The sequence below is a fragment of the Gossypium hirsutum genome, chromosome D04 (assembly GCF_007990345.1).
Source record: "Gossypium hirsutum isolate 1008001.06 chromosome D04, Gossypium_hirsutum_v2.1, whole genome shotgun sequence".
Lineage (NCBI taxonomy): Eukaryota > Viridiplantae > Streptophyta > Magnoliopsida > Malvales > Malvaceae > Gossypium > Gossypium hirsutum.
Genome location: NC_053440.1, coordinates 2,798,605 through 2,822,560, shown reverse-complemented (window position 1 = coordinate 2,822,560; position 23,956 = coordinate 2,798,605). Strand labels below are relative to the sequence as shown.

The 23,956-nt window shown below is 31.6% G+C and overlaps 2 protein-coding genes and 2 long non-coding RNA genes across 5 annotated transcripts; 2 read left to right on the top strand and 2 right to left on the bottom strand.

Annotated features, from left to right (window-relative positions):
* Positions 1–10,088: 10,088 nt before the first annotated feature.
* Positions 10,089–10,766, bottom strand: LOC107927564 (uncharacterized). Its single transcript, XR_001692473.2, has 2 exons — positions 10,428–10,766; positions 10,089–10,331 (listed from the first exon to the last, which is right to left on the bottom strand). It is a non-coding gene; the product is annotated as an uncharacterized lncRNA (long non-coding RNA).
* Positions 10,767–11,276: 510 nt separating this feature from the next.
* On the top strand, positions 11,277–14,253 carry LOC107927560 (uncharacterized). Its single transcript, XM_016858646.2, has 6 exons — positions 11,277–11,283; positions 11,338–11,542; positions 11,829–11,897; positions 13,290–13,365; positions 13,724–13,793; positions 13,981–14,253. Exons 1-5 carry the CDS (start codon positions 11,277–11,279, stop codon positions 13,769–13,771), a joined length of 405 nt encoding a protein of 134 aa, XP_016714135.2. The 3' UTR covers positions 13,772–13,793; positions 13,981–14,253.
* A 1,661-nt stretch (positions 14,254–15,914) lies between these two features.
* LOC107927533 (unconventional myosin-VIIa) lies at positions 15,915–23,740 on the bottom strand. Its single transcript, XM_041090680.1, has 6 exons — positions 23,591–23,740; positions 21,607–21,671; positions 21,295–21,393; positions 16,867–17,013; positions 16,634–16,735; positions 15,915–16,204 (listed from the first exon to the last, which is right to left on the bottom strand). Exons 1-6 carry the CDS (start codon positions 23,738–23,740, stop codon positions 16,198–16,200), a joined length of 570 nt encoding a protein of 189 aa, XP_040946614.1. The 3' UTR covers positions 15,915–16,197.
* On the top strand, positions 17,832–20,698 carry LOC107943102 (uncharacterized). 2 transcript variants are annotated; one of them, XR_005912327.1, is made up of 5 exons: positions 17,832–18,279; positions 18,707–18,815; positions 19,375–19,419; positions 19,999–20,083; positions 20,179–20,698. It is a non-coding gene; the product is annotated as an uncharacterized lncRNA (long non-coding RNA). The 2 variants fall into 2 exon arrangements; XR_001695964.2 differs by having other exon boundaries at positions 17,833–18,279; positions 19,999–20,698.
* Positions 23,741–23,956: the final 216 nt, after the last annotated feature.

The following is a 23,956-nucleotide window of genomic DNA, read 5'->3' as shown; positions in this document are numbered from 1 at the left end:
TATTTTAGTTTTTGGCTACTAATGAAATTGAAATCCCTCAATAAACCCAAAACCCAAAAAAGAGGACTTTCTGATTGTTTCATTTGACAAATCTGCACGTTTCATTATAGTTTTTAGTTCAATGCACGAATTTTAGGTGGGGGTTATAAGGTTGGTTGGTGGGGACAGTAGTTCTAGGCATAATTCAGTAGTTGAACTTATTGAAGTGGTCCCTCCATCTTTTGTTGTTGTTATGTTATTATTTGTATACAAAATTTATCAGATTTGATTATATAATTATTAAATCATTTAACTTTATATGCATTTTGTGTTGTTTATAATATTTCATATTTTGTTTGTTGATACACTTTTTTACTGCACTTTGTTTGTCTATTAGTATGGAATCTTACTATTTTCTAACTTTTGTAATATGTTTTTTTATTGTTTAAATTGCAGATGTCTACAGAGGAGGAATGCTACATAAAATTGTATGTTAAAGGTAAATTTGTACGTGATCCCGTGTTAGGTATTCAGGTGGTGAGATGGTGAGGCTTAAAGAGGATCCATATACAATATCGTATTTTAAGTTGTGTAAAATAGTTAAAAAATGGTTAGAGTTTAACATAGTGCAACTAATTTATTTCCATCTACCTGGCAGTAGGACTTTGTAGGATAACCTTAAGGTTGTGTGGAATGATAATAGCACTATAGACATGTTAAAATACTAGGTTAAGTATAAGGAGATAAACCTATATGTAGAGCATGAGATTGACATTACTATTTTTTATGTTGATGATTTAATGTTAGTTGTAGCAATTGTGGTTGGTGCTGGTGATGGTAAAGAAGGTGTTGAGGTTATTAGCAGTAAAGGTGGTGAGGGTGTTAAAGGTTTAAATAGGGAGGGTGTTTCAGGTTGCTGGTAGTGAAGGTGGTGAGGGTGTTGAAGATTTAGGTGGGAAGGGTGCTGAGGTTGGTGGCAGTCAAGGTGGTGAGAGTGGTGAAGGTTTAGGTGGGAAGGGTGTTGAGGTTGGTGGCAGTCAAGGTAGTGAAGGTGTTGAAGGTTTATATGATTTAGATGCATCTGTTGAAGGGTTAGAAGAGGGTGATGGAGGTTTAAATGGTAATGTTGAAGAAAATGGTGAGAAGTGGGTTGAGGATGAAAGTGATAGTGATTTAGAGGATTTGAATGTTTATTTGGTAAAGGTGATGTACTTTTCAAATGGTTATGGTGATGAGGAGCTTCAAGAAGCTAGGCAAAAGGTGAGGGAAGTGGAGGGAAAAACCAATAGGAAAGCTAAGGAAGCAGTACTTGATGAGACTGAAAGTGAAGGTTTTAGAGAGTAGTTTGAGGCTGAGGTCCCGAAAGAAGTCGGTGAAGGACTAAATGATAGAGTTGATAAGGAAGAAGAGGGAAATGAGACTTAATATTTTAATAGTGATGGTCATGGGAGCATACTTGGGTCAGATGATGATGACAATACTAATGCTTGTAAAAGAAGAAGTAGGTTCCCCACATACAATCCAAACTCAACAAGTCCACACTTTTGTATTGGATGGTGTTTAAAGATAGTGAGCAATTCAAATCCGCAATTCGTAAGTACTCAAGGTGTTGTAAAAGGAAACTTAAGATAATCAAGAATAAACCAAATAGGGTTAAAATTAAATGCATTGCATCTAAAAAGTGTAAATGGGGATAATTGCAAGTTACAGTAACATGTTTAGATGCATGCAAGTGAAAAGTTTTCATAATGAACACAATTGTTGTATTAGTTTTAGAAACATAATGGTTAATGTAAAAGTAATTACATATCATTTTGAAGCTACTATTAGAAACCACCCAAAAATGAAGCTAAGGGAGATACAAAGAAGGGTAACTTAAAAAATGCATGTGAATGTTAAAATGACAAAGTGTAGAAGGGCCAAAAAAATTGTGAATGATAAGTTGGCAGGAAACTTTGTAGAGGAATTTGCTATGCTGTAGGTTATGCTGATGAGTTGAGACTAAAGAATCCTAGAAGTGCTATAAAGATGGGAGTGAATAGAGTTACATTTGAATCTCCACCACATTTTAAGAGGTTTTATGTCTATTTTGAAACATTGAAAAGAGGTTGGAAAGAAGGGTACACACCTATACTAGGTTTGGATGGTTGCTTCTTAAAAGGTCCATTTCAGAGTGAGATGTTGTTTGCTATTGGGAGAAATGGAAACAATCAGATGTACCTAGTTGCCTGGGCTATTGTTGAGAGGGGATGGACTGATTCTTGGTCATGATTTCTTAGTCTTTTGACAACAGACTTAGTAATGAAAGATGGTTTTGGGTATACCATCATTAGTGACCCACAAAAGGTAAATAGTGTTATTTATTTTGCAACAATTTATTACTAATGTTTTACTTATATTTTTTTAAATTAATTTGCAGGATCTTCAGATAGCCATTAATGTCATTCCGCCTAAAGTAGAACATAAAAATTGTGCTAGGCATGTCTTATCAAACTGGTTTGGTAGGAAGAATGCAAAGACATTCGAATTTACTTTTTGAAAAATTGTGAAGTCTACAACAGAGAGAGAGTGTGAACAAAACAAAGAAGAATTGTATAAGATTGATGAAAGTGTTGCAAATGAGTTGTTCTCTAAGAATTCAAAAGCTTAGACCAAAGCCTTCTAGGGGTTGCACTTGTGTCAGATATTGTTAATAATAACCTTTGCGAAGCATTTAACTTTAGCATCGCGGAGTCTAGATTCAAGAACATAATAACCATGTTGAAGGAAATCAAAGTTAAAATGATGACCAGTGGATAAAAGGAAGCAATGTAGTTCATGAAAGTACAATTATGGTCCACTGATAAAAAAGAAATTTGATGACAGTAAGAAGAAATGTGTTGATTGGAAGATGATCTGGAATGGGGGAAATGGGTGTGAAGTTAAGAAAGGTAGAAAACAATACATAATAAACGTAGAGGATAAAACATGTAGTTGTGGAACTTGGCAATTATCTGGGATCCCTTGTCCCCATGCCTGTTCTGCTATATGGCATTTTGAACAAGATCCTGATGACTACATACATTGGTACTACTAGAAGGAGACATATTTGAAAGTATATGCATATGTTTTACAACTTATAAATGGGCCACATGAGTGGAGAAAATCTGGTATTGAGCCCGTGCTTCCACTGGTTGAGAAAACAATGCTTTGTAAGCCAAAGAAGAATAAAAGGAAGGCAAAAAATGAATCGAAAAAAGTGAAGCATGAACAACTCAGTAGGGCTGGTCTAATTATGAGATGCATAAAATATGGTGGTGAAGGTCACATCAGAAGATCATGCCTTCAACCTAACACAACTGGATCAGAGGTATGCTCTCATTATGCTCTCATTATGCTCTCGATTGATGGATCTTGTCATCGGATGATTCACAAACAAACTATTTGTCTTATCAGGGCTCTTTCGCTGATTTTCTACTTCTTTCTCGTGAATGACTTATTATGAACAAATGAAACTCGTCAAATAGAATTCCAAACTTTAAGACTCATTAGAGAGAATATCAAATCTCGTAAAATTTGCTTAATCTGACTCGATTTTATTACAGAAACCAAAATAAAGGCATTAAATAAAGAGAGGCTCCTAATACGTTTCTAAAATACTTTCGATTAAAAGATTTTTAATCTTTTAAAGATATAAAATATTCATAAATAAAGTCTCCTTATAAAATGATAAACTAATCTAATAATAATTAATTGACGCGTAGCAATCAACCACTGCCTTGGAAGAGTTCGGTGATATCAAACAATTTATCTTAAAAGATTACTATCTTAAAGCAGGAGAACGTGTGGTCGTCCAATTGGCTTCAATTTTCGTCGGAGATAGCTCCAGGGTTGTTAAATGTAGAAAATGTTTTTTGTTTTTACTTTATACTTGAAAGAAGATAAGCAAATTGGATAGCTAATTATTTTTGTTTCAATATTCTCACTTTTAATGTTGATAGATGACAAAAGGAAATTGTTTAAAATTTTTGAAGGCTTAGTAACCCTTATAGACATGAGACCTACATAAGTAGATAGATGACAAATCATCCTCTGCTAGACATTACATTTTGTATTAACTCCAGCCTTAGCAAGGCGATCAGTGGTTTCATTTGCCTCTCTTGGAATTTCAAGAATTTCCCTGCAAATGCCAATTCAAAACTCTATAATATCTCTGACGCATCTTGAAGCTTTCGAGGGGCACCTGAAACAAGAGACAACATTAGAACAATCACTTTCTATCTGTAATTTAGAAGAACTAGCTCACTTGGAAGCCAAAGAAATAGCAAGAGCTTCCTTGACAGCCAAGGCAGGGTCAACAACACTTATAGATTTAGAAAAAATAATTAACGAGACACTTCTATGATCACGACCCTGGCTGCACCAAGGCTCACCGTGACAGACGTATCTATGTTAAATTTAACTGATCCGACAGGAGGAGGTATCCAAGCCTTCTTCTTGGTGCCAATCTTACTAACAACTGGCACTCCAACGTTCTGAGGAGAGCAAAAGAAATCATCTAGCGAAAAACTTGCCAGCACAGCCCCACCAACCCCGTCTAGCCACAATAGAGTCGAACAGTTCTTGCAAATCAAGAACCTTGCCGTTGAAAACCATACTGTTCCGAAATGTCCATATACTCCATATATATAATGACATAAAAAGCCATCCTCCATAGTTCAGTAATACTCCTGCTTGGAGATACTTGGTTCCACAAAAGAAAGGAGGATCTTTAGGCCAAGCAATTTGTATATTCTAAATGGCACCACACATCTGCCAGACCACCCAAGATACCTTGCGCACAAAAAAGGCTTTTTTTTTCTTGTATATTACATTTTAAAAAATTAAATACTAAATAACATTATTTACTAAAATAAGATGTTTCAAACAATTCCAATGGGTGAGGGAGAGAGATGGGCGGCACTTTTTTTTTTTACCAAATGATTGAAACATCATTACAAAATGATGTGTTTTAAAAAAAAATTTCAAGGGTGGAGGGGAAGAATGTGATCTTTTCAAATATTTATTTGTGATTGATATGTATTTGTTTGTTGACTTTGTTATCCTAAAAAAAAATTAGTAACCCAAATGGTATGTTTAAGAGATTATTTATGAGAATGATACGTTTGCTACAAAAATAAATATCGAAATGAGTTTACAAAAATAAATACCGAAATGGGTTATTTGCTTGAAATTTTTATAGTGACCCATTTTGGTAATTAATTTTTTTAGATTATCGTAGTAAAAGAACTTCATTTTACAAATGTTGAATATATGTTACGTAATAAAAAAAATTGTTATTGGGATTAAAAAAATAAAAAAAATGAGATTTACATGCCAAAAAATTCTTTATAGAAATTGATATCCTTGCTTATGCTCCGTTCAGTGTTCAGTGTTCAGTGGACTGTTTCTGTTGGTGCAAAATGTAAACAATCATTGAACTTTATTGTATCCTCGAAGTTTATTGGCAGTAACTCTTTTGCATACCATAATATAAATGGAAACAAATATAACCTTAAAAAATGTGACATTGATACACATCTTATAGCATTATACAACATTTTTGTTTATTCGATTTTTTTTTCCTAGAAAAAGGAAGAATTTTTGTGTTTTCTTTAATCCTAATTTGACTGATATTTTTAGTATCAAGTCAGCTGTTGATGACAGAAGATCTGATTCAGTATGGAAGAAAATTAAAAGAGTAGGTAATGCATCAAAATCTAAGTTGTTATATTACATATATATTCAATAAATATAAAACCTATGTTATTTCAATGTCTCCTTCATTCCATATAAAACTTAAATCATCTGTAATATTATTTGATAAAAAACAGGTGACAACTGAGGGAGACAATCAATTTGGTTTAACAATAACTTTTTGTTTTTAGTTTTATGTCCTTATTTTTTATAATTAATTTTTTTTTCAGATTTTAATATTATAGCACAAATTTCATTTGATTTTCTGAATATTAAAATATATTTTAAATTTTTTGTACTTTTTCTATATTTAAATTTTAGTTTTTGTATTTTTATTTTAGAAATTTAGTCTCTTTATTTTTTGAATTTAAAAAATTCAGATCTAATTGCTAACACCATTAAATTTTTCTATTAAATTTGCTGGTGTAATTTTAGAAATTAAAAAAAAATTACTCACTTAATATTCATGTAACAAAAAGGTAGCATTCCAATGGACTTGAATTTAACAAATAATTTTATTAACATTAATAACAGTTAAAAGTTATATAAGCATTTTAGTCAACATAAAATATTTAAGCTAATCATTGTAAAAAATTAAGGTAGGCTATTCTTTGCTGACTTGAGGTTGCTAGACTAAGATATTATAAGAAAGTCATTGTGGAAAGTGATTGTTTGGAGGCAGTGGAGTGCCTTACGAACGGATTTGGGGACTGTGATTCGATGATATATTGGTACGTAAGATTACTGCAGTTAGGGGGTGCTTTCAAATGGTGAAGTTCTAGTTCATTCAAAGAGAGGGGAATATTGTTGCTAATTGGATAGCTAAAACTTGTCCGAGAGAGGACACTGAGCTCATGATTATTGATTTTCCTACATTTCATGTTAAGAAACTATTGTTAGAAGATAAATTGGGTGCTTCTTTTGTAAGGTCTTTTTAAGTTAAAGAATTTGATTGCCTTCTTTTATTATAAAAAATAAATAAATTGAGGTATCAAATTATGTCAAAAAATTAAATTTTAAATTTGAGTTTAGCACAAGAATCAAAATTGAAAATTTACCATTATTATATAATCTAAGATTTGAGTGTAGCATAGGGACTAAATTAAAAATTTATCAATTTCTTATATAATGCAAAAAGAAAAAAAAATTGATCCACGTGTTACCCAACCTGTTATATATATAGTTATATCTATACTACTATTTAAGTCTCTGACTGAGTTAATATTACGAGTCAATTGTGCACCAACTTGATTAGGAAAAATACAAAAATGTTCATCCATAATTAAAATAATTTAAATTATTTGAGGCTATTTTAGTCTTTTTATTTTAATAAAAACCAATAAAAATATATACAATGAAATTTGAATCCATGTTAATTATATTAGTAAAACCTTAAATTTACCACAAGACCAAAATTTTATTTTAATATGCACAAATTATTACACCTATAAATTATATATATATTAATAATATTAATTGATGTGGTGTTCTAAATACATAATTTTTGACATGCATACATGTGTAATTGGAATTTTTAATAGATATTAAATTTCTTTTAAACTAATAGGAATTGCGTTATGAACCGAAAAAGACTATAAAATTGAGACATACATGCATATATAATATATATTGATGATTGTGAGATCCTTTAGTTTACTTTTTCTAATAAAAGAGTAGTATATATGTCCAAATCAATTAAAAACATCTTTAGACAATCACAAACTCTTGATAACTACAACCATAAAAGTTAAATCAATTGTTTTCATCAATAACTTAAAATATATATTGAGGGGTATGTCTCGAATTTTTAGAGAAACAAATGGCGACGTTGTTATGGAGAAGATTACGACGTCACGACGATGTAACTCGGGACGTCACGACGTGTTTTCTCATTTGGCAACCGCATTTTAGACTTCAAGCAAGATTTTTTCTCCCATTTGGACTCTAATTATTTTAGAGATATTTTCATATAATTAAAACTCTAATCTTAACCTAGTTAAAGAGCCATTGTATCTTGAGAGCGACAAAATGCAGCCGCATATGAGTTTTGGTAAGAGATTTGTGGTAATTATGGAGAATATTTTGCACCCCTTTTGTGAGTGCGCTATAAGGTTTAGAGTTTTGTTTACCATATTGCTCTTTGAGATTTTGAGCTCTGTACTCGGGGTTTTTGGTAATATATAGGTTGTACATTTAAGTTATTTTCTCCATATTCTACTCTCGTTTGTTTACTCATTAGTGAAAAAACGAAGGCTCCTTTGCCCGTGATTTTTTATTCTTTTCGAAGGGTTTTTCACGTAAAACATCTATGTTCGTTTCTCTCCACTTTTATTATCTCGTTGTTTATACAGGTCAATCCCCAACATATATTTATAGCAATTATAAATCCTTTTTTTGGTGCCTTTCAATAATATCTTAATATATGTATTAAATTAGCAAGTTTGAAATAGTTATTAATGGTGAAATCTAGTTTTTAATAGGTTTCTCAACTGTACCATGTCCAACTAAAAGTTTTGATTAAGCACTTTCAAATTTTCCATGCTTTCGTTAATGTTCAGTTTCATCTTCATCATCGTGCTTCTAACTAAAAGTTTATAAGGATGAGTATGGAAAAGAATCGTAAGTTTGTCAAAGTCCCGGATTTCACTTAGGGCTCTAAATTATCAGAAATAAAATTAGATTTTGACACAACCTTGAATGAAAAAAAATTCAAGTCAAATAAAAAAAATTAAAGAAAACAATTAAAATAAATAACTAAGATAAATAAAATGGAACAATAAATTAAAGATTAGAACAGTAAAGAAGAAAATAAAGAAGATAGATGAAAAATATTAAACGTGGCATGTAGGTATCCTAAAGAGCCTTGAAAATAAGAATAATTCACAACCTCCTTCAAACGACTCTAATTTCCTTTCCAAGAAAGAAAACTTGGCAAGAAAAAGTTTGAAAATAGTCTCCACAGTCTGAAACAAATTGTTAAAACTCTTTTAAAGAAAAACTCAAGAAAAATTCTTTAAAAAAAATTAGAGAATATATTAACTCAAAAGAGAAGTGGTTGAATAATAGTGGACTCATTGTTGTACAATGCAAAGGACTTTATGTAGGCTAGCTAAATAAATCTAAATAAAACTCTTAAGTATACTATAACTCTAATTAACCTAAATAAGAAGTAGTTTTGAACTAAACTTTCTTGTTGACATAAAACTCCTAAATAACTTAAAATACTTAATAATTATAAAAAATTAGGAATAACAAAATAACAAAATAATAAGAGCTGATAAATACAATATTGGACTCATATATAATAAAAGTTAAGCCTAAAACTCGAACCCAATATGATTTAAACTCAAATTAAAAACTCAAAATCGAGTGATTCAAAGTGTGTTTCAAAGCTAAGAAATATATATTTGAACATTATGAAGACATCTTAATCCAGAAATGGCTAGATCCCTTCCAAAAATTTGTCACAAGTTGACTAATTTTTTCAGCTTAAAAATTGATAGCTTGGTTGAATTGACTACATTTTACTCATTCTGTGCATGTATCATTCCTCATTTCGTCGAAAAGATTCATCATCACATATTGGCTTTGATCGAATCTTGGTCTGATTTGTTTAACATTTGACCTTGTTCTTGGGCCTTGAGGTAGTGTAAGCTCATCACATCCATGAATGTGAAATTGGGTCTTGGATTCGTATCATTCCCCCATTCCTCAAGAAGATTCGTCCTCGAATCTTTAGCTGTAGAAAAAATAAAAGAGATTAGAATTAATAACAATAAAAGCAAACAAATACTTACCTAAGTTTTTTTGTGCACCAAAACTATCTCCAAGCACTACACCAAAACAGGCTTTTAGCAAAGCGCCGCTAAAGACCAGGACCTTTAGCGGCGCTTTTCCCACAAACGCCGCTAAAGACCATGACCTTTAGCGGCGCTTTTACCACAAACACCGCTAAAGAACAAGACCTTTAGCGGCGCTTTCCCCAAAAACGCTGCTAAAGAACAAGACCTTTAGCGGCGCTTTCTCCAAAAACGCCACTAAAGGTCACAAAAAATAATAATAAAATTATTATAAAAACGCCACTCTATTCTTTGGATTTGCTCCATTCCTATCCTAAATTATTATAAAAACGCCAATCCCTTTACTTGCTTAAGCAAATCCTTTAGAACTGTTATCAGTACATACATCACTCCATTCTTTGGTTAGAGATTGCAACAACAGCAAAAGTGAGATTCCACCAATTAAGAAATGTATAATTTAATTTGAAGACGTATTAAAATGAAAATTAATGAACAAGAAGATAAATGTTTTTCACTATATCTCATGCAGCAAGTCAATTTGCCTTTGATTACATAACATTCCTTTGAAATTTTTTTTACAAAAATTGAAACTAGTTCATATCAACTTGCTCAAGTTGTATGTATAAATTGCAGATCAACACCTTATTTGAACTTACAATTCTAGGAAAGCATAAAATGTAGTTCCATGAGCATGCATTTAAAGTAGCAAAAAAAAATTACTGATTACAGTGACAGTCCAAGCTCCAAATCTAGCTCTTGTGTGTCACTTGATTCTGAATTTTGACTGCTCGATCCCAATGAGTTGCTGAGATGTTTCTTGCTCCTTGAGTGTGAATCCTATAAGAATGTAAGGAACTAAAACAAGCTAAATTTTAAAACACAATCATCACATAGCACATAAACTAAAAAAGGAAGGGACTTGTGTGTAGCAACCTCAACATGTAGGTTTAGAAGTTCTGGTCATGTTTGGTTGTGCAAAATGTTGGGTGTCTAAGAAGCCACTGCTTGGCTGGGAATCACCATATCTGATGTTTTCCCTTTGATCGTATTCTCCAACCCCCATTTGTAATAATATATAATTGTAGTACTTGATTTCATTAATATAGTTATTGATGCATAAAGAAATGGGGGAGGTGACAATGGAAAGTAACACTTTAACACTTCAATTTACAGCATTTAAACACTTCAATTTGCAACACTTTAACATATCAATTAACAACATTTATACACATCAATTACAGCGATAAGACATCTCAATTTGCAGCACTTAAACACTTCAATTTGCAGCACTTTAACATATCAAATAACAACATTTATACACATCAATTAAAGCGATAATACATCTCAATTTGCAGCACTTAAACACTTAAATTTGCAGCACTTAACACTTCAATTTACAGCATTTAAACACTTAAATTTCAGCACTTAAACATATCAATTAACAACATTTTTACACTTCAATTATAGCGATAAAACATCTCAATTTACAACACTTAAACACTTCAATTTGCAGCACTTAAACACTTAAATTCGCAGCACTTAAACTTATCAATTAACAACATTTATACACCTCAATTACAACGATAAAACATCTCAATTTTCAGCACTTAAACACTTAAATTTGCAGCACTTAAACACTTAAATTTGCAGCACTTAAACATATCAATTAACAACATTTATACACCTTAATTACAGCGATAAAACATCTCAATTTCTAGCAACTAAATACTTCAATTTGTAGCACTTAAACACTTCAATTTACAATATTTAAACACCTAGAGCATGTTTGGTTGGGGGAAATAGGAATGCATTCCCCCTATTCCCTGGGCCCACCACCAAACAGACGTTTGGTTGGGTGTAATCCTATTACACCCCTATTTCCTTCCATGTCTGTTACTGATATTGGCTGTAATAGCCATTCTGAGTTTGAAGCGGGGAATAGAGATTTCCCATCAATTCCCAATTTTATTTTTCTTTTTCTGCCCTCATCCTCTCCCGACGTTTCCCAATTTTTTCCCTTCCAGATTTCTACTTCTTCTTCTACTACGGTACGCTTCTTTTCTTCTCACATTTCTTTTCTTTTCTCCATTTTCTTTTCTCCAGATTTCTGCTTCTTCTTCCAAATTTTTTTCCCTGTTTTTCTTTTCTTTTCTTTTCTGTAAAATCGATCTTGATTTTATTTTGTTTTGCTTTTGGTTTTGCTTGTGCTCAAATCTGGAATATTTCTTTTCTGTAATGTTTTCATCGCTTTATAGCTTTGTTAATGTACTATATTTCATAATTTTTTTAGACCAAAAGTTCTTTTTTTTGTTGTGTTCTTGAACAATCCTTCAGGAAAGCTAGTTTAGATCGAGCACGCCTTGACAACAGTAGGATCGGGTTAAACATCTCTTGGAATCAAAGGTTTCTTTATTTTCTTTTTAAAAAAGGGTTTTGGGATTTTAGAAGTAGTAAAAAAGTTGCTGATGGTTTTGATTTTGATGCTAATAAATGGTTTTAAATTATAGCTGCTAATGGGGTAGTAATTGCTATTGAGAAGAAATTGCCTTCAATCTTGGTTGATGAAACCTCTGTGAGTATATTATTTAGTACCATACACTTACACTTTCTATCTGCATTTGAATTTCTAGATTTTTCCATGTTACATCGACCTCGGTGTCAATATGACCTTGGGTATTGGGTTTACCAAAAATTAGGGAATGGTTGAATGCACTCACTTCCTAGCGATAGAAACATGCAATGCTTGTACTTGCTTAATTGCATTTAGTTTTTGTTTTGAGAAAATATTTGAGGCTCTATATTATCATGTAAAAGATAACTGATAATTGATGATGCTTTAGTTTTCTTTTCCTGGTAGAATTAGTTAGTTCTTTTGAAGCAATTCAACTTTATAATGTATGAAGATTAAAAGCCTAGGGTATTCAATTTCTAGTTCCATGCTGATGATTTTTTGTTAATTACCACAAAATGTGGACATTTGATGTCTGATTTTAGGTTCAGAAAATACAGTGTCTGACACCAAATATTGGAGTTGTTTACAGGTTTCTTTTCATTCTGCAATTATCTGGAAAGCTCGGTTATTTTGTTCTTTTAGTTGGAGATATATTGGATCTGATTAACATGCATATTGCATTAAACTGCTTGAAAATCAAATCTGCAATTATCTCTGTGTTTCGCCAATGTCTTGAGCAAGTACCAGTTAATGTGCATCTATGACATTGTTGACTTACCAAACAGGGAGTTCAAAAGGAGCACCCTAAGTTACTAACTTCACGTTTCATAAGTTGGTCTATCGTAGAATACTCATTTTCTAAATATCGACTATCCAGTACATGACCATTTTTTCTTTCATGGAATTTATTCCTTTTTTAAAAAGCTTTCCTTCCTTTTCTTTTTGTTCTATGCCTTGATTGATATATGAAGAATTCATTTACTCATATCCTATTTGTCAGAGAATTTTTTATTTATGATCCTGCTGTCTTGTTAATGGTTTTTTTGTAAGGAAGCTCTGTAAGTTGTTAACCATGTAATATAGTTTTTTTTATGGTTTATTATTTTGTGCCACGTATTGCTATATCCAACAAAAGAAAGGAGACTGTGCTTTTGATTTTGAAAGACGGTTAGGCATGTAGAAAGGTGAAATGCGTTTCTTTCAAAATACGTAGGTTTGATTACTAGGCTACTTAATAAGTAGCTCATCACCATTTCCATGTTTTAATACAGTTCTTTGCTGCTAATATAACTTCTATATTTCTTGATATATAGATTCTCATAAATCTTCATATTGTTCTGCAGTGGTATGGGCCCTGATTTTCGAGTTTTGGTTCGGAAAAGTAGAAAGCAGGCAAAACAGTATCATAGATTGTATAAGGTATTGATGGCTCTTAATGACGCTTAGTTTACTTAATTTCTAACCTATGTACATCTGGGAAAAAATTATGTCAGATCAAGTCATGGTATTGTAGCTTTGGTCTGTTCTATTTATCAAAGTTAATATTTTGGACTTAATATTTTTGCATTATGTCGGAGCTGAAAGTGGAATATGAGAAGGGAACTTCAGAGAAAAATGGCAATGTTGTAGATCACTATTTTTTCACATGCCTTTTGATCCATGGCCTTGCTGCTATGTTTTGAGTCCGTTTGAATTGGACCAAAAAAGTGGAAATGCTAAATTGTGCAATCCTCTTGCTTTGATGGTAAGTTTGATGTATCTTTCTTTTTCTTTGTAGTGGTGTATGGCCTTTTGGTGTATCTCTACTGGTTGCTGGATACGATGACAATGGTCCACAATTGTATCAGGTATTTCTCATAGATAATAGTTGATTATATTTCTCATAGACCAAAATTAATGGTATTCTTAACTGCACCATTTTTGGGCATTATTTTTGTATCTCTTTTATATTATCAGGGTTTTGGATTTTTCTAAGCTCAGGTATATGTGCACAAGTCATAGAATTTTAAAAGTTTTCCCTTGGATCATGTTTAGGACGTGAAAGCAATTGGATTTACACAGGGTGATGAGATTATGGAATCTTCCCCAGTTTCTCAAACAACAGATCCGAGGCCTACTTTTTCAGATAATGTACCTAATCTAGGTAATGGTGGAAATGTTCCGGCAATGAATGTGAATAATAAACTGCCCACATTATAGATTTGTAACATTCTATACCCGACTCGATTGTCAAATTCGAGTTACGGGATATCATACTTGTTGTCGGAACAATTATGACAATTTCAATTCAATTTAACAATTAGTACATATTATAAAGTTCAAAATATCATTTTGTCATGTTATACAATCGTATACGAGACTTGTACAAGTTTACGGAAGCTCAATAGATAATTTAAGATTGAATAAGGATCAAATTGTAAAAATTTTAAACTATCGAGTTGATGACATGATTTTGGGGGTTCTAGGTCGAGATGTAACTCATTAACTTGTCCTCATTGTGACATTGAGAGCTTGACATCACGATGCTTGTGCAAATAATAAACAGACCGCATGCTAAGTGAAAAAGCTCAGTGATACTTTCAAGGCTCAAATCATATAAATTAAAACATTAACATAATAAGCATATAAGCGATGCATAATTCAATTTTAACCAATTCAAACAATGTATTCATGATTCATATGCTAATTTCATTCACTATCTCATTTAGCAATTCAATTTAGCAATTCAATAAGAACATGACATGACAAATTTTCTACCATTAAGGATGTATGTGATACCATTTGATTATACCAATATCACATTTCTTTATCGAATCTACTGATTCGCTAAGTTTCCATATCGACCCTCCAAGCTTTTATAAACCGATTCGCATGGTCTTTTACATGCTACTGATAATCACATATCACATATATGCATTAGTAGTACTATTTCATATTATCAAATCAATTCAAATATCATTTAATCGATTCAAATTTTATTATTTTAAATTATATTTTATAGTATTATATATTATGATTTTAGTAAATTTATATAAGAATATTTAATATTAAGAATTTTATTAAATTATATATTTTTATTAGATTATATTTAAAAATAATTAATTTAAATTATATTTTATAGTATTATATATTATGATTTTAGTAAATTCTAAGAATATTTAATATTAAGAATTTTATTAAATTATATATTTTTACTAAATTATATTTTTAATAATTATTATTTTAAATTATATTTTATAGTATTATATATTATGATTTTAGTAAATTCATTTAAGAATATTTAATATTAAGAATTTTATTAAATTATATATTTTTACTAAATTATATTTTTAATAATAATTATTTTAAATTATATTTTATAGTATTATATATTATGATTTTAGTAAATTCATTTAAGAATATTTAATATTAAGAATTTTATTAAATTATATATTTTTATTAAATTATATTTAATAATAATTATTTTAAATTATATTTTATAGTATTATATTTTATGATTTTAGTAAATTTATTTAAGAATATTTAAATATTACGAATTTTATTAAATTATATATTTTTATTAAATTATATTTGATAATAATTATTTTAAATTATATTTTATAGTATTATATATTATGATTTTATTAAATTCATATAAGAATATTTAATATGAAGAATTTTATTAAATTATATATTTTTATTAAATTATATTTAATAATAATTATGTTAAAATATGATTAAATTATTTATTATTTATATTAATAAGCTTATTAAAATTTAATAACAATAACAATAATCATCTACCTAAAAAAAATTCTGCTAAGGGTATTCTAGTCATTTTAGTTTTTTTCCTTATGCTATTACACCTCTATTCCATTCAATCAAACACAAGAATACCATTACACCTTTATTTCATTCCATTCAACCAAACAAAAGAATTATCTATTACGCCTCTATTCCATTACGCCTCTATTCCATTATGCCTCTATTTCATTACGTCTCCATTCCAATATAGCGAATCAAACGTGCTGTTAAATTTACAAATCCACCATCAATAAAGTAGCATCAGGATACAGATCCACCACCATTTGCAAATTTTTTCTAATATTTTCATTTTCTAAAACTCAAATGTAACATCCAAACCAGATAATGTAACATCATTTAAACTCAAAAGTTATGTGACAAAAGAATTCACCTTGAGTGTTGAGTTTAGCAGTGCAGCAACATCTACTGGGACATATTTCCCAACTAGCATGCTTGTGAGAGAGGGGGTCATAATCTGAGGAATAAAAAATAGCAATAAGACGAGAGATTAATTGATGCAATGTCAAGAATATAATTCTAAGAAGGTAATCCAACAGAGTACTAAAAATCCTCCCCCCCAAAGAAGTATTCATCTTAATAAATTCATGTTAATACTCTTCTCAATCGGGATTCGATGCTGCTTATCACATAATATCCTAGATGGTCCTTAGAAGAAAGGTCATTGATGTTTCCCAAGTTCTTAAAAAGGTCAATGTAAAATAGAACTCAATTTAACGGTATCTAATATTTTGTTTTTCATGTCTTTCATAAAATGGAACTCAAACCATATTGCATCACAAAAACATGACAAAAATTGTGGCATCAAATATTTACTCATAATTTACATAATAAAAACGATAAAAATATTAAATGAAACATACAAAACCAAAGAACAATATTTTACCTATTATGCTTAAAGCATTCAAATCCATAGATGTCCAAAACTCCAATTTGCACATAGGAATTTGGATCTTTCCCCAAGGATATATTAATCTTATCAACAAGCCTTACAAAATAGATAGAAAATTTTCAGAACAGAAACAGTTTAATCTTGACCCCATGCAGGCAAGGCAAGTAATACAAAATATGAGCATATGATAAAATAAATGCCTCCAACATGAATTAACATAAGCATACCAATCAAATAATCGAGCATAAACTGTCTTTGCCAATGCATCCCGACTAGCCACAGCAGCATTACAATCAAGAGCTTTAACTATACTTCCTTCACGGGTTTGAATGGTACGAGTACATAATGTCGCCAACAAGAGGTTCACATCACACCTGCCAAATGAGCAATTTTTTAACATACCTAACAAGAAAATGAAAATCTATAGATTGCATAGATCAACAAGCCGCTGGCTTGAACTACCCAGCAACCTACTATGTCATTGCCAATGTGCAAGTCACAGGGTATATAATAAACTCAAAACATCCATGCAAAAACTATTAGGTGTTTAAAGTAGATACTTTTACTAATGAAATTTGAACTAATTATACTACTAAAGTAGCTAGAAAAGTTGTTTCATAATTCAATAACAAAAAAGAAACCACAAGTGTAGTGACCATTTTTGTAATTGACCCTATTTCTGACCATAATCCCAATCTAATCTAAGCTTTTCATATCATGCTAAACAAAGTCTACATCTATATAAATCAATACTATTACATTCCATCCATGCAATGGACCTGAATCCCTTCTCGAATTCACGATACCTCTTTGATTTCTGAGATTTTAGTAAAGCATCCTTCAACTTATCAATATCTGTCTTGACAAGAGAGATTATTGATTTCAATCGAAAAAAAACCATAATTATACATGTTTCTTTTATATATTCATAACTTAATTGTCAATCAGGATCTATCATACATTCTGAACCTGCAAATCTCGGAAGTCCAAAGACCTGCTTACGACTTGGTAAAAAACTCAGTAAGTGTATAAGCAAATTTTGACCGAAAATATTGTGTTTTGGACTATATTTTTAAATTGAAAAATATATATACTATTAAATTTTTACCTTTTTAAGTACAAAACTAAGGGTCCGTTTGATTGGTGTAAAATGTTTTCCGGAAAACATTTTCTGAAATTTTCGGTGTTTGATTGGCTGAAAATATTTTCATACTGTAAAACCAATTACAAAACACGGGAAAAGAAGGTGTTAATTTTGGAAAATGTCTTACCGTTTCTAATTCGGTAAGACATTTTCAGGAAAATTAGAAAGAACAGAAATCTTCCATTTCCCTTCCCCTTCCCCTTCCCCCATCCTTGATCGGTTGTTCCCATGCCCAAGAAAAACTCAATTCCCCCCAATCGAAGCTCTCGTCGTCTGACCGTCACGTCCTCCTCAATGTAGATGTGATCTGTCCTGTTGTTCTTTGATTCATTTCTGTATCTTCCTTCGGCTCCTCATCTCCGTTCGTTGGCCTCACCTCACCATCTCAGCATCGTCGTCTCTGTCGCTCGACCGTCAGCCTTACCTCTGTATTTTGAAGAAACCTTAAAAAATTAAGGTCCACAGTCGAGAAAAATTCATCTCTAATCTCCTCGAGGTATCTGCATATTTCTCTAATATTTTACCTCTGCATTCTGTTTTCCTTCCTTTTCTCTCTAATTTTTGTTTAATATAATACAGAATTTTCTCTCTCTAATTCTGGTTATTAGATTCCTTAAGTGTGTCCAGTTGAATCTAGAATGGGTATTGAGTCTAGTTCCTTCTGCCATTCTTTGTATTTCTTGTGCTTTTCCAGCTTCTATGGCTGAATCTTGAGAAGAGAGGTCAGAGAAGAAAAAGGAAATTTGATCTATTCAGTCATAATCTCTTTTTTGCTTTGGCTATCAAGGAACTGTTTTTTTTTAATTGACTTATTCCAAGTTTCTCATTCGTTCTAAAGCTCTAACCTCAGGGCTTAATTTGATGCCTTTTATCTTCATCTTCTTTATCTGTTGATTATATATATGTTCTTCGATGCTGTTCAGGTGCAAACTTCCAAAACTTGCGCTCTTCAACTTTGAAGCAAGTCCTGTACTTGACTTGCGAGTGATCCCCACAAAAGAAGACTGCATTGTTGAGTTATTTTCTTGCAAGGTGAGCTTTGATCCTACATTTTAGATACTGTAAGGTAAAAGTAAGGTGGGGGTAAAATGTTTGCTTACAGTGAAGAGGAAAAATGAAAAGAAAAGGAAATAAATGCAAAGAACTCATTTAGCATTCAGAACCTGTCAGCAGAGTTTATATTTTGCAAGTACACTGCTAAGTTCTACTGAAAATTTTATGTCATCCAAAAAATGCATCATCCAGTGATTCCTCTTAGCGTTGAAGCCTCTATAGCAAAAGTGAAGAATGCTCAAAATTTGAACAGATTAATCTATGAAAATTACACTGTATGGAAAGACATCAGTGCTCTGTCATGCTGATTTCTAGTTGGTCACAAATCAGAAGCATACACATTAATAAGTAACATCAATATCAAAATGCTAATTTTTGCTATTGTGCTTATTAGATGAGAATGAGAATGTCTATTTTCACTGAATCCTGAAAATGAAAGATTTTTCAAGTATTACAAAGAAAATGGTTACTGTTATTCATATTCTGTTTGATGACTGTTGAAAATTGCGTATATACTTGTTGCTAAAATTGTATGCAGTTCAAGGTTCAGATGTTGTGGAACGCCAAAATGACCATTTTTCAGGTACTTATTATGGCATTTGTATACCTCTGAGCGAATATAGGTTTGGTTTTATTTAGAGTGACAGATGTTGTTTAGATGGACTAAAATGCTTGTTTCATAGTGTTAAACCTATTGTTTGAAAACCAATCATTTTAAACTTAAAATGTATGCCCTTTTGGATTTTAAAGACTATGGCTAAACTTTTCATTTGGTCCCTAGCTGCTATCCTCTTATCACCCAATTGGATACAAACTATAGCTACAAGTTTTGTGTTTTAATAGGCAAGATTTTGAAGGTCGTCCCTAACTTGCTATCTGCTTGGTTATGGGTTCAAACCTTGAAACAACCTTTGTGAACAGGGGAATGCAGCATACATTAGACCTGCCCCTATTTATAGCCAAGATCCTTGTGCACTGGGTACGACCTGTTTTTTGTGTGTGCTTGGATAGATTTCATTCGGTTGTATCCTTGATAACAGAACTAAGATGGACGGCCTATAAAGATTTTTCTTTTCAAAATATTTAAGAATGCATGTTGTGCTATATAAAGCAAGTATTTGGTACCATGTTGTAACTATTAATGTTGCTTTGAATTTTGCAGCTACTATGATAAATCATATTACTTGGGACACAAATATGTCTGAAGCATTTTAGAGGTTGATGTGAAGTTGAATCTATGTCTTGAGGTTGTTATCTTATTGGCTTCAAAGATCATGATAGTTACCTGGATATTTAACTTCAATTCTGCCCCGTGACAACATTGTTCTTTTGGGTTGTTCAGAATATCCATCTGTATATGTTTTTGCCTTCCAAAAGGCAAGCACAGGTAGTGAGTTATCTTTGCAAGCAAAATGTTGATGTTGGTGCTGCTGCCATGGATGGCATGGGTGCGATTCATTTTGCGGCGCAGAAAGGACATCTAGAGGTTGTCTGAACTCTGCTTTCATCAGGAGTTTCAGTGAGAGCCACTAATTGCAAGGGATTCACTCCACTTCACTATACTGTTCAAGGGTCCCATCTGGAAGTAATCAAAGTCTTATTAAAGAAAGGTGCAAGTGGCTAGCAATTTGATAGCAGATGGTGAATCAGTTAATGCAACGCTAACAGTCGGAGTAGTGTTTTATGATTAGATTATTTAGGCTAAGTTTTGGTTTTTGTGTGTTTTGATTTGAACCCAGCAAGCTTCCTGGCAGCAGACATTGCCATTTTTTTAGTTGTAAGTGGCTAGCAATTTGATAGTAGATGCACTTAAGCAGTTACGCCAAACACAGTCTATAACAATTTACTAAGGATTTGGAATATGTCTTTTCTTTTGTTTAACATTTTGGTCTTGCTGAATCTGTTTAAAAGATCCAAAGTTTCATATTGGTAGGTAAATACATCTTATATGTTTTAAATAAATGCATAGATTAGTATTTTTTTAATTGTGGTTTGGAAGCTAAATTTATAAGTATTCAACCCTTGTTTTTTATTTTTTTAACACAATTACAAATAATTTATTTGACTTTGGTTATTTTCAATTTATGACGGTTAATATTGTAGCTTAATAATTGAGTATTATTATATATTTAATTTTATTTATTTATTTATAAATAAATCATTGCAATATATGTAAAAATAATTTAAAATATAAATATTTATTAATATATATTAATATATGTAAAAAAAAATTCGGAAAATATTTTCAGGAAATCTTCCAAACAGCAGAAAATATTTTACACAGATTCAATCAAACACCAGAAAATATTTTCCAGTAAGTCATTTTACAGAAAAGTAAAACCTTTTCCAGAAATCATTTTACGGAAAATATTTTACTGGCAATCAAACGGACCCTAAATCTCAAACTTTACCAAAGAACAAGGAAGCATATTGAGTCAACCATGTTTGAATATTGAACCTGTGAGCATAAAAGAATGTATTTCTGCAAGGCCAAGCTGTTGAAAAGAGGTTCCACATTTGCATGCCCCTTGCTATGATTATGAGGTATTGTGTTGATCTGCAAACAAGAAAACAAAAAGCAAAATTAAAATACAACTCTCATGAATTATAGAAAGAAAAAAAAAAGAAAACAAAACTGAATCAGGGACTGCTAATTATTTTGGACTGCTACAAATGCTGATTATTTTGGAATAAAACATTTCAAAAATAAAGCTAAAGAAAATTGAAAGATAAGCATATAATATATAAAGAGATAAGCAAGGAAACTTACAGTTTCTGGTCATCGTCGATTTCTAGCTTCTTCTGGCATCTCGTACTGAGGTTGGCGATATTGAACTGCAAAGAGAGAAAAAACAATAATAAAAAGAAATGGTGCACGGTTAAATTTTAAACTTCGTAAAGCTTATTTTTTTGTGTAAGCAAGATACATTCATGGTTGAGAGATAGAACCTTCATGGCTGGCGGCGGAGCAGAGGCGGTGGCACACCTTACTTCGATTTCTTCCTTCTGCTTAGGGTTTTAAAAAACGAGTTCCCTCTTTTGGAAGATGATCAACATTATAATTAAAAATCTATATGGAATAAATAACACCCAAAATTAGAAAATAAAGAGGAAAAATGGAACAGAAATAAAAGCGATAGGGATCTGAGTAATGAACACAACAAGATGAAACACACACACAAATAAACAAACAAAATAATAATATTAAGTCTCATATATTTTCCAGGGAAACAAATGGTAGTAGGAATTGCTGACTCGTAAGTAGATTGGAGAGGTTTTCTGCTGAATCGTCTTTGGTGCCGCCATTTTCCTGTTCTTTTTTTCATTTTGTTTGCAAAGTTAGGGGTTTTAGGGGGAAATTTGGGAAAAATCAACGCGAAATTTTTTTAGGTAAAATGAATTTTGTGGCGTTTTTTTATAAAAACGCCGCTAAAGACACGAGCATTAGAGGCGCTTTTTCAAAAATTCCGCTAAAGACACGAGCATTAGAGGCGCTTTTTCAAAAATGCCGCTAAAGACCAGAGCATTAGCGGCGCTTTTTCAAAAATGCCGTTAAAGACCTGAGCATTACCGGCTCTTTTTCAAAAATGCCGCTAAAGATCCAAGCATTAGCGACACTTTTTCAAAAATGTCGCTCAAGACACGAGCATTAGCGGCGCTTTTCAAAAACGCCGCTAAAGAGCCGAGCATTAGTGACGGTTTTTCAAAAACGCCGCTAAAAACTCGAGCATTAGCGGCGCTTTTTCAAAAAACGCCACGAAAGACCCGAGTGTTAGCGGCGCTTTTTCAAAAATGCTGCTAAAGCCTCGAAAGGTCAAAAAACGATGTCGTTGGGCTTAGGTTTTTTGCGGCATTTTTCCAAAAAATGCCGCTAATGCTCATTTTTCGCGGCGCTTTCTTGGAAACGCCGCTAATGCTCGATCTTTAGCGACTTTTTACGTAAAGTGCCGCTAATGCTCGATTTTTAGCTGTATTTTTATCCAAACGCCGCTAAAAGTCTGTTTTGGTGTAGTGAAGATCAAAGATATGATTTTGGTTCCCCAAATCAGCATGGATCAAGTACCTCTACTTAAAAAACAAACTATTAACACTAAACATAGAAATATTAGGCACATGAGTGTTCAATTAAAAAATAACTTTTAACTTTCTTTGAATATGCATGGTCATCCATAAGAATTTCCAAAGATTAGTTAACAATTTTACATAATAATCAAAATTCAGAACTTTAATATTATTATGTAAAAATTCATATTTAAAGTTTAAGGTAGAAAATTTTGTTGCAAGATCAAATGCATAAGGTTTTTTAATAAACATATCGAATGCAAAAAAAAGTAAGTTTTACATACCTAAATAAACCCATAAAATCAATTGAACTTTAAGACTGTGGTTTATTGAAACTCGAATAATGAGAAAGCATGTTGTAAGGAAAAATAAAATAAGTAGAATATTTATAAAAAACATTCAAGGTATGCCTACATATTTTAATTTCCAATGTATCCTAACTTTTCTTACCTTCTAGCACTTGTGGAGAATTATCAATGCTCAACTTATCTCTTTCCCACAAGTAAATTGTTTGTCGATGGTAGAGTAATATAATTGAGAGTCTGTCAATGGATCCTTGAAATCCTGTAACAAAAAAACACTACTGGACAAATTTGAGTTAGAGTTAGTTAAAACATAATCATTCTTCACTTTAGTATGGGTATTTTCTAGCTTTTCATTTGTGTTTCCACTTGAGAACTCTCCAATGTTACCTCATATGGATTTTCACTCGCCAAATTTGGACCATTAAGTAGACTTTTATCACTCAAGATCTCTTTTCTTTCGGTCTTTTCACATGATTCTTCCTCACTTCCTATATCCCCCTCATAAGTATTATGAATATTCAATTCAGTACAATACATTTCAGTAGGAGAACATGACGTTTCTATTTCATCTAAGTAGAACATGACGTTTCTATTTCATCTAACTCCATAAATTCAAGAAAAAAAATTCTCACTATCATATTTTTCTAGTTCACAAAGTTCACCATCACAAATCTCTTTTCCACTAGAGTAAGAGTCAACAAAAGGTAAAAAGTCATACTTACTTAATTGGATATCATAAACCCCTATGATCTT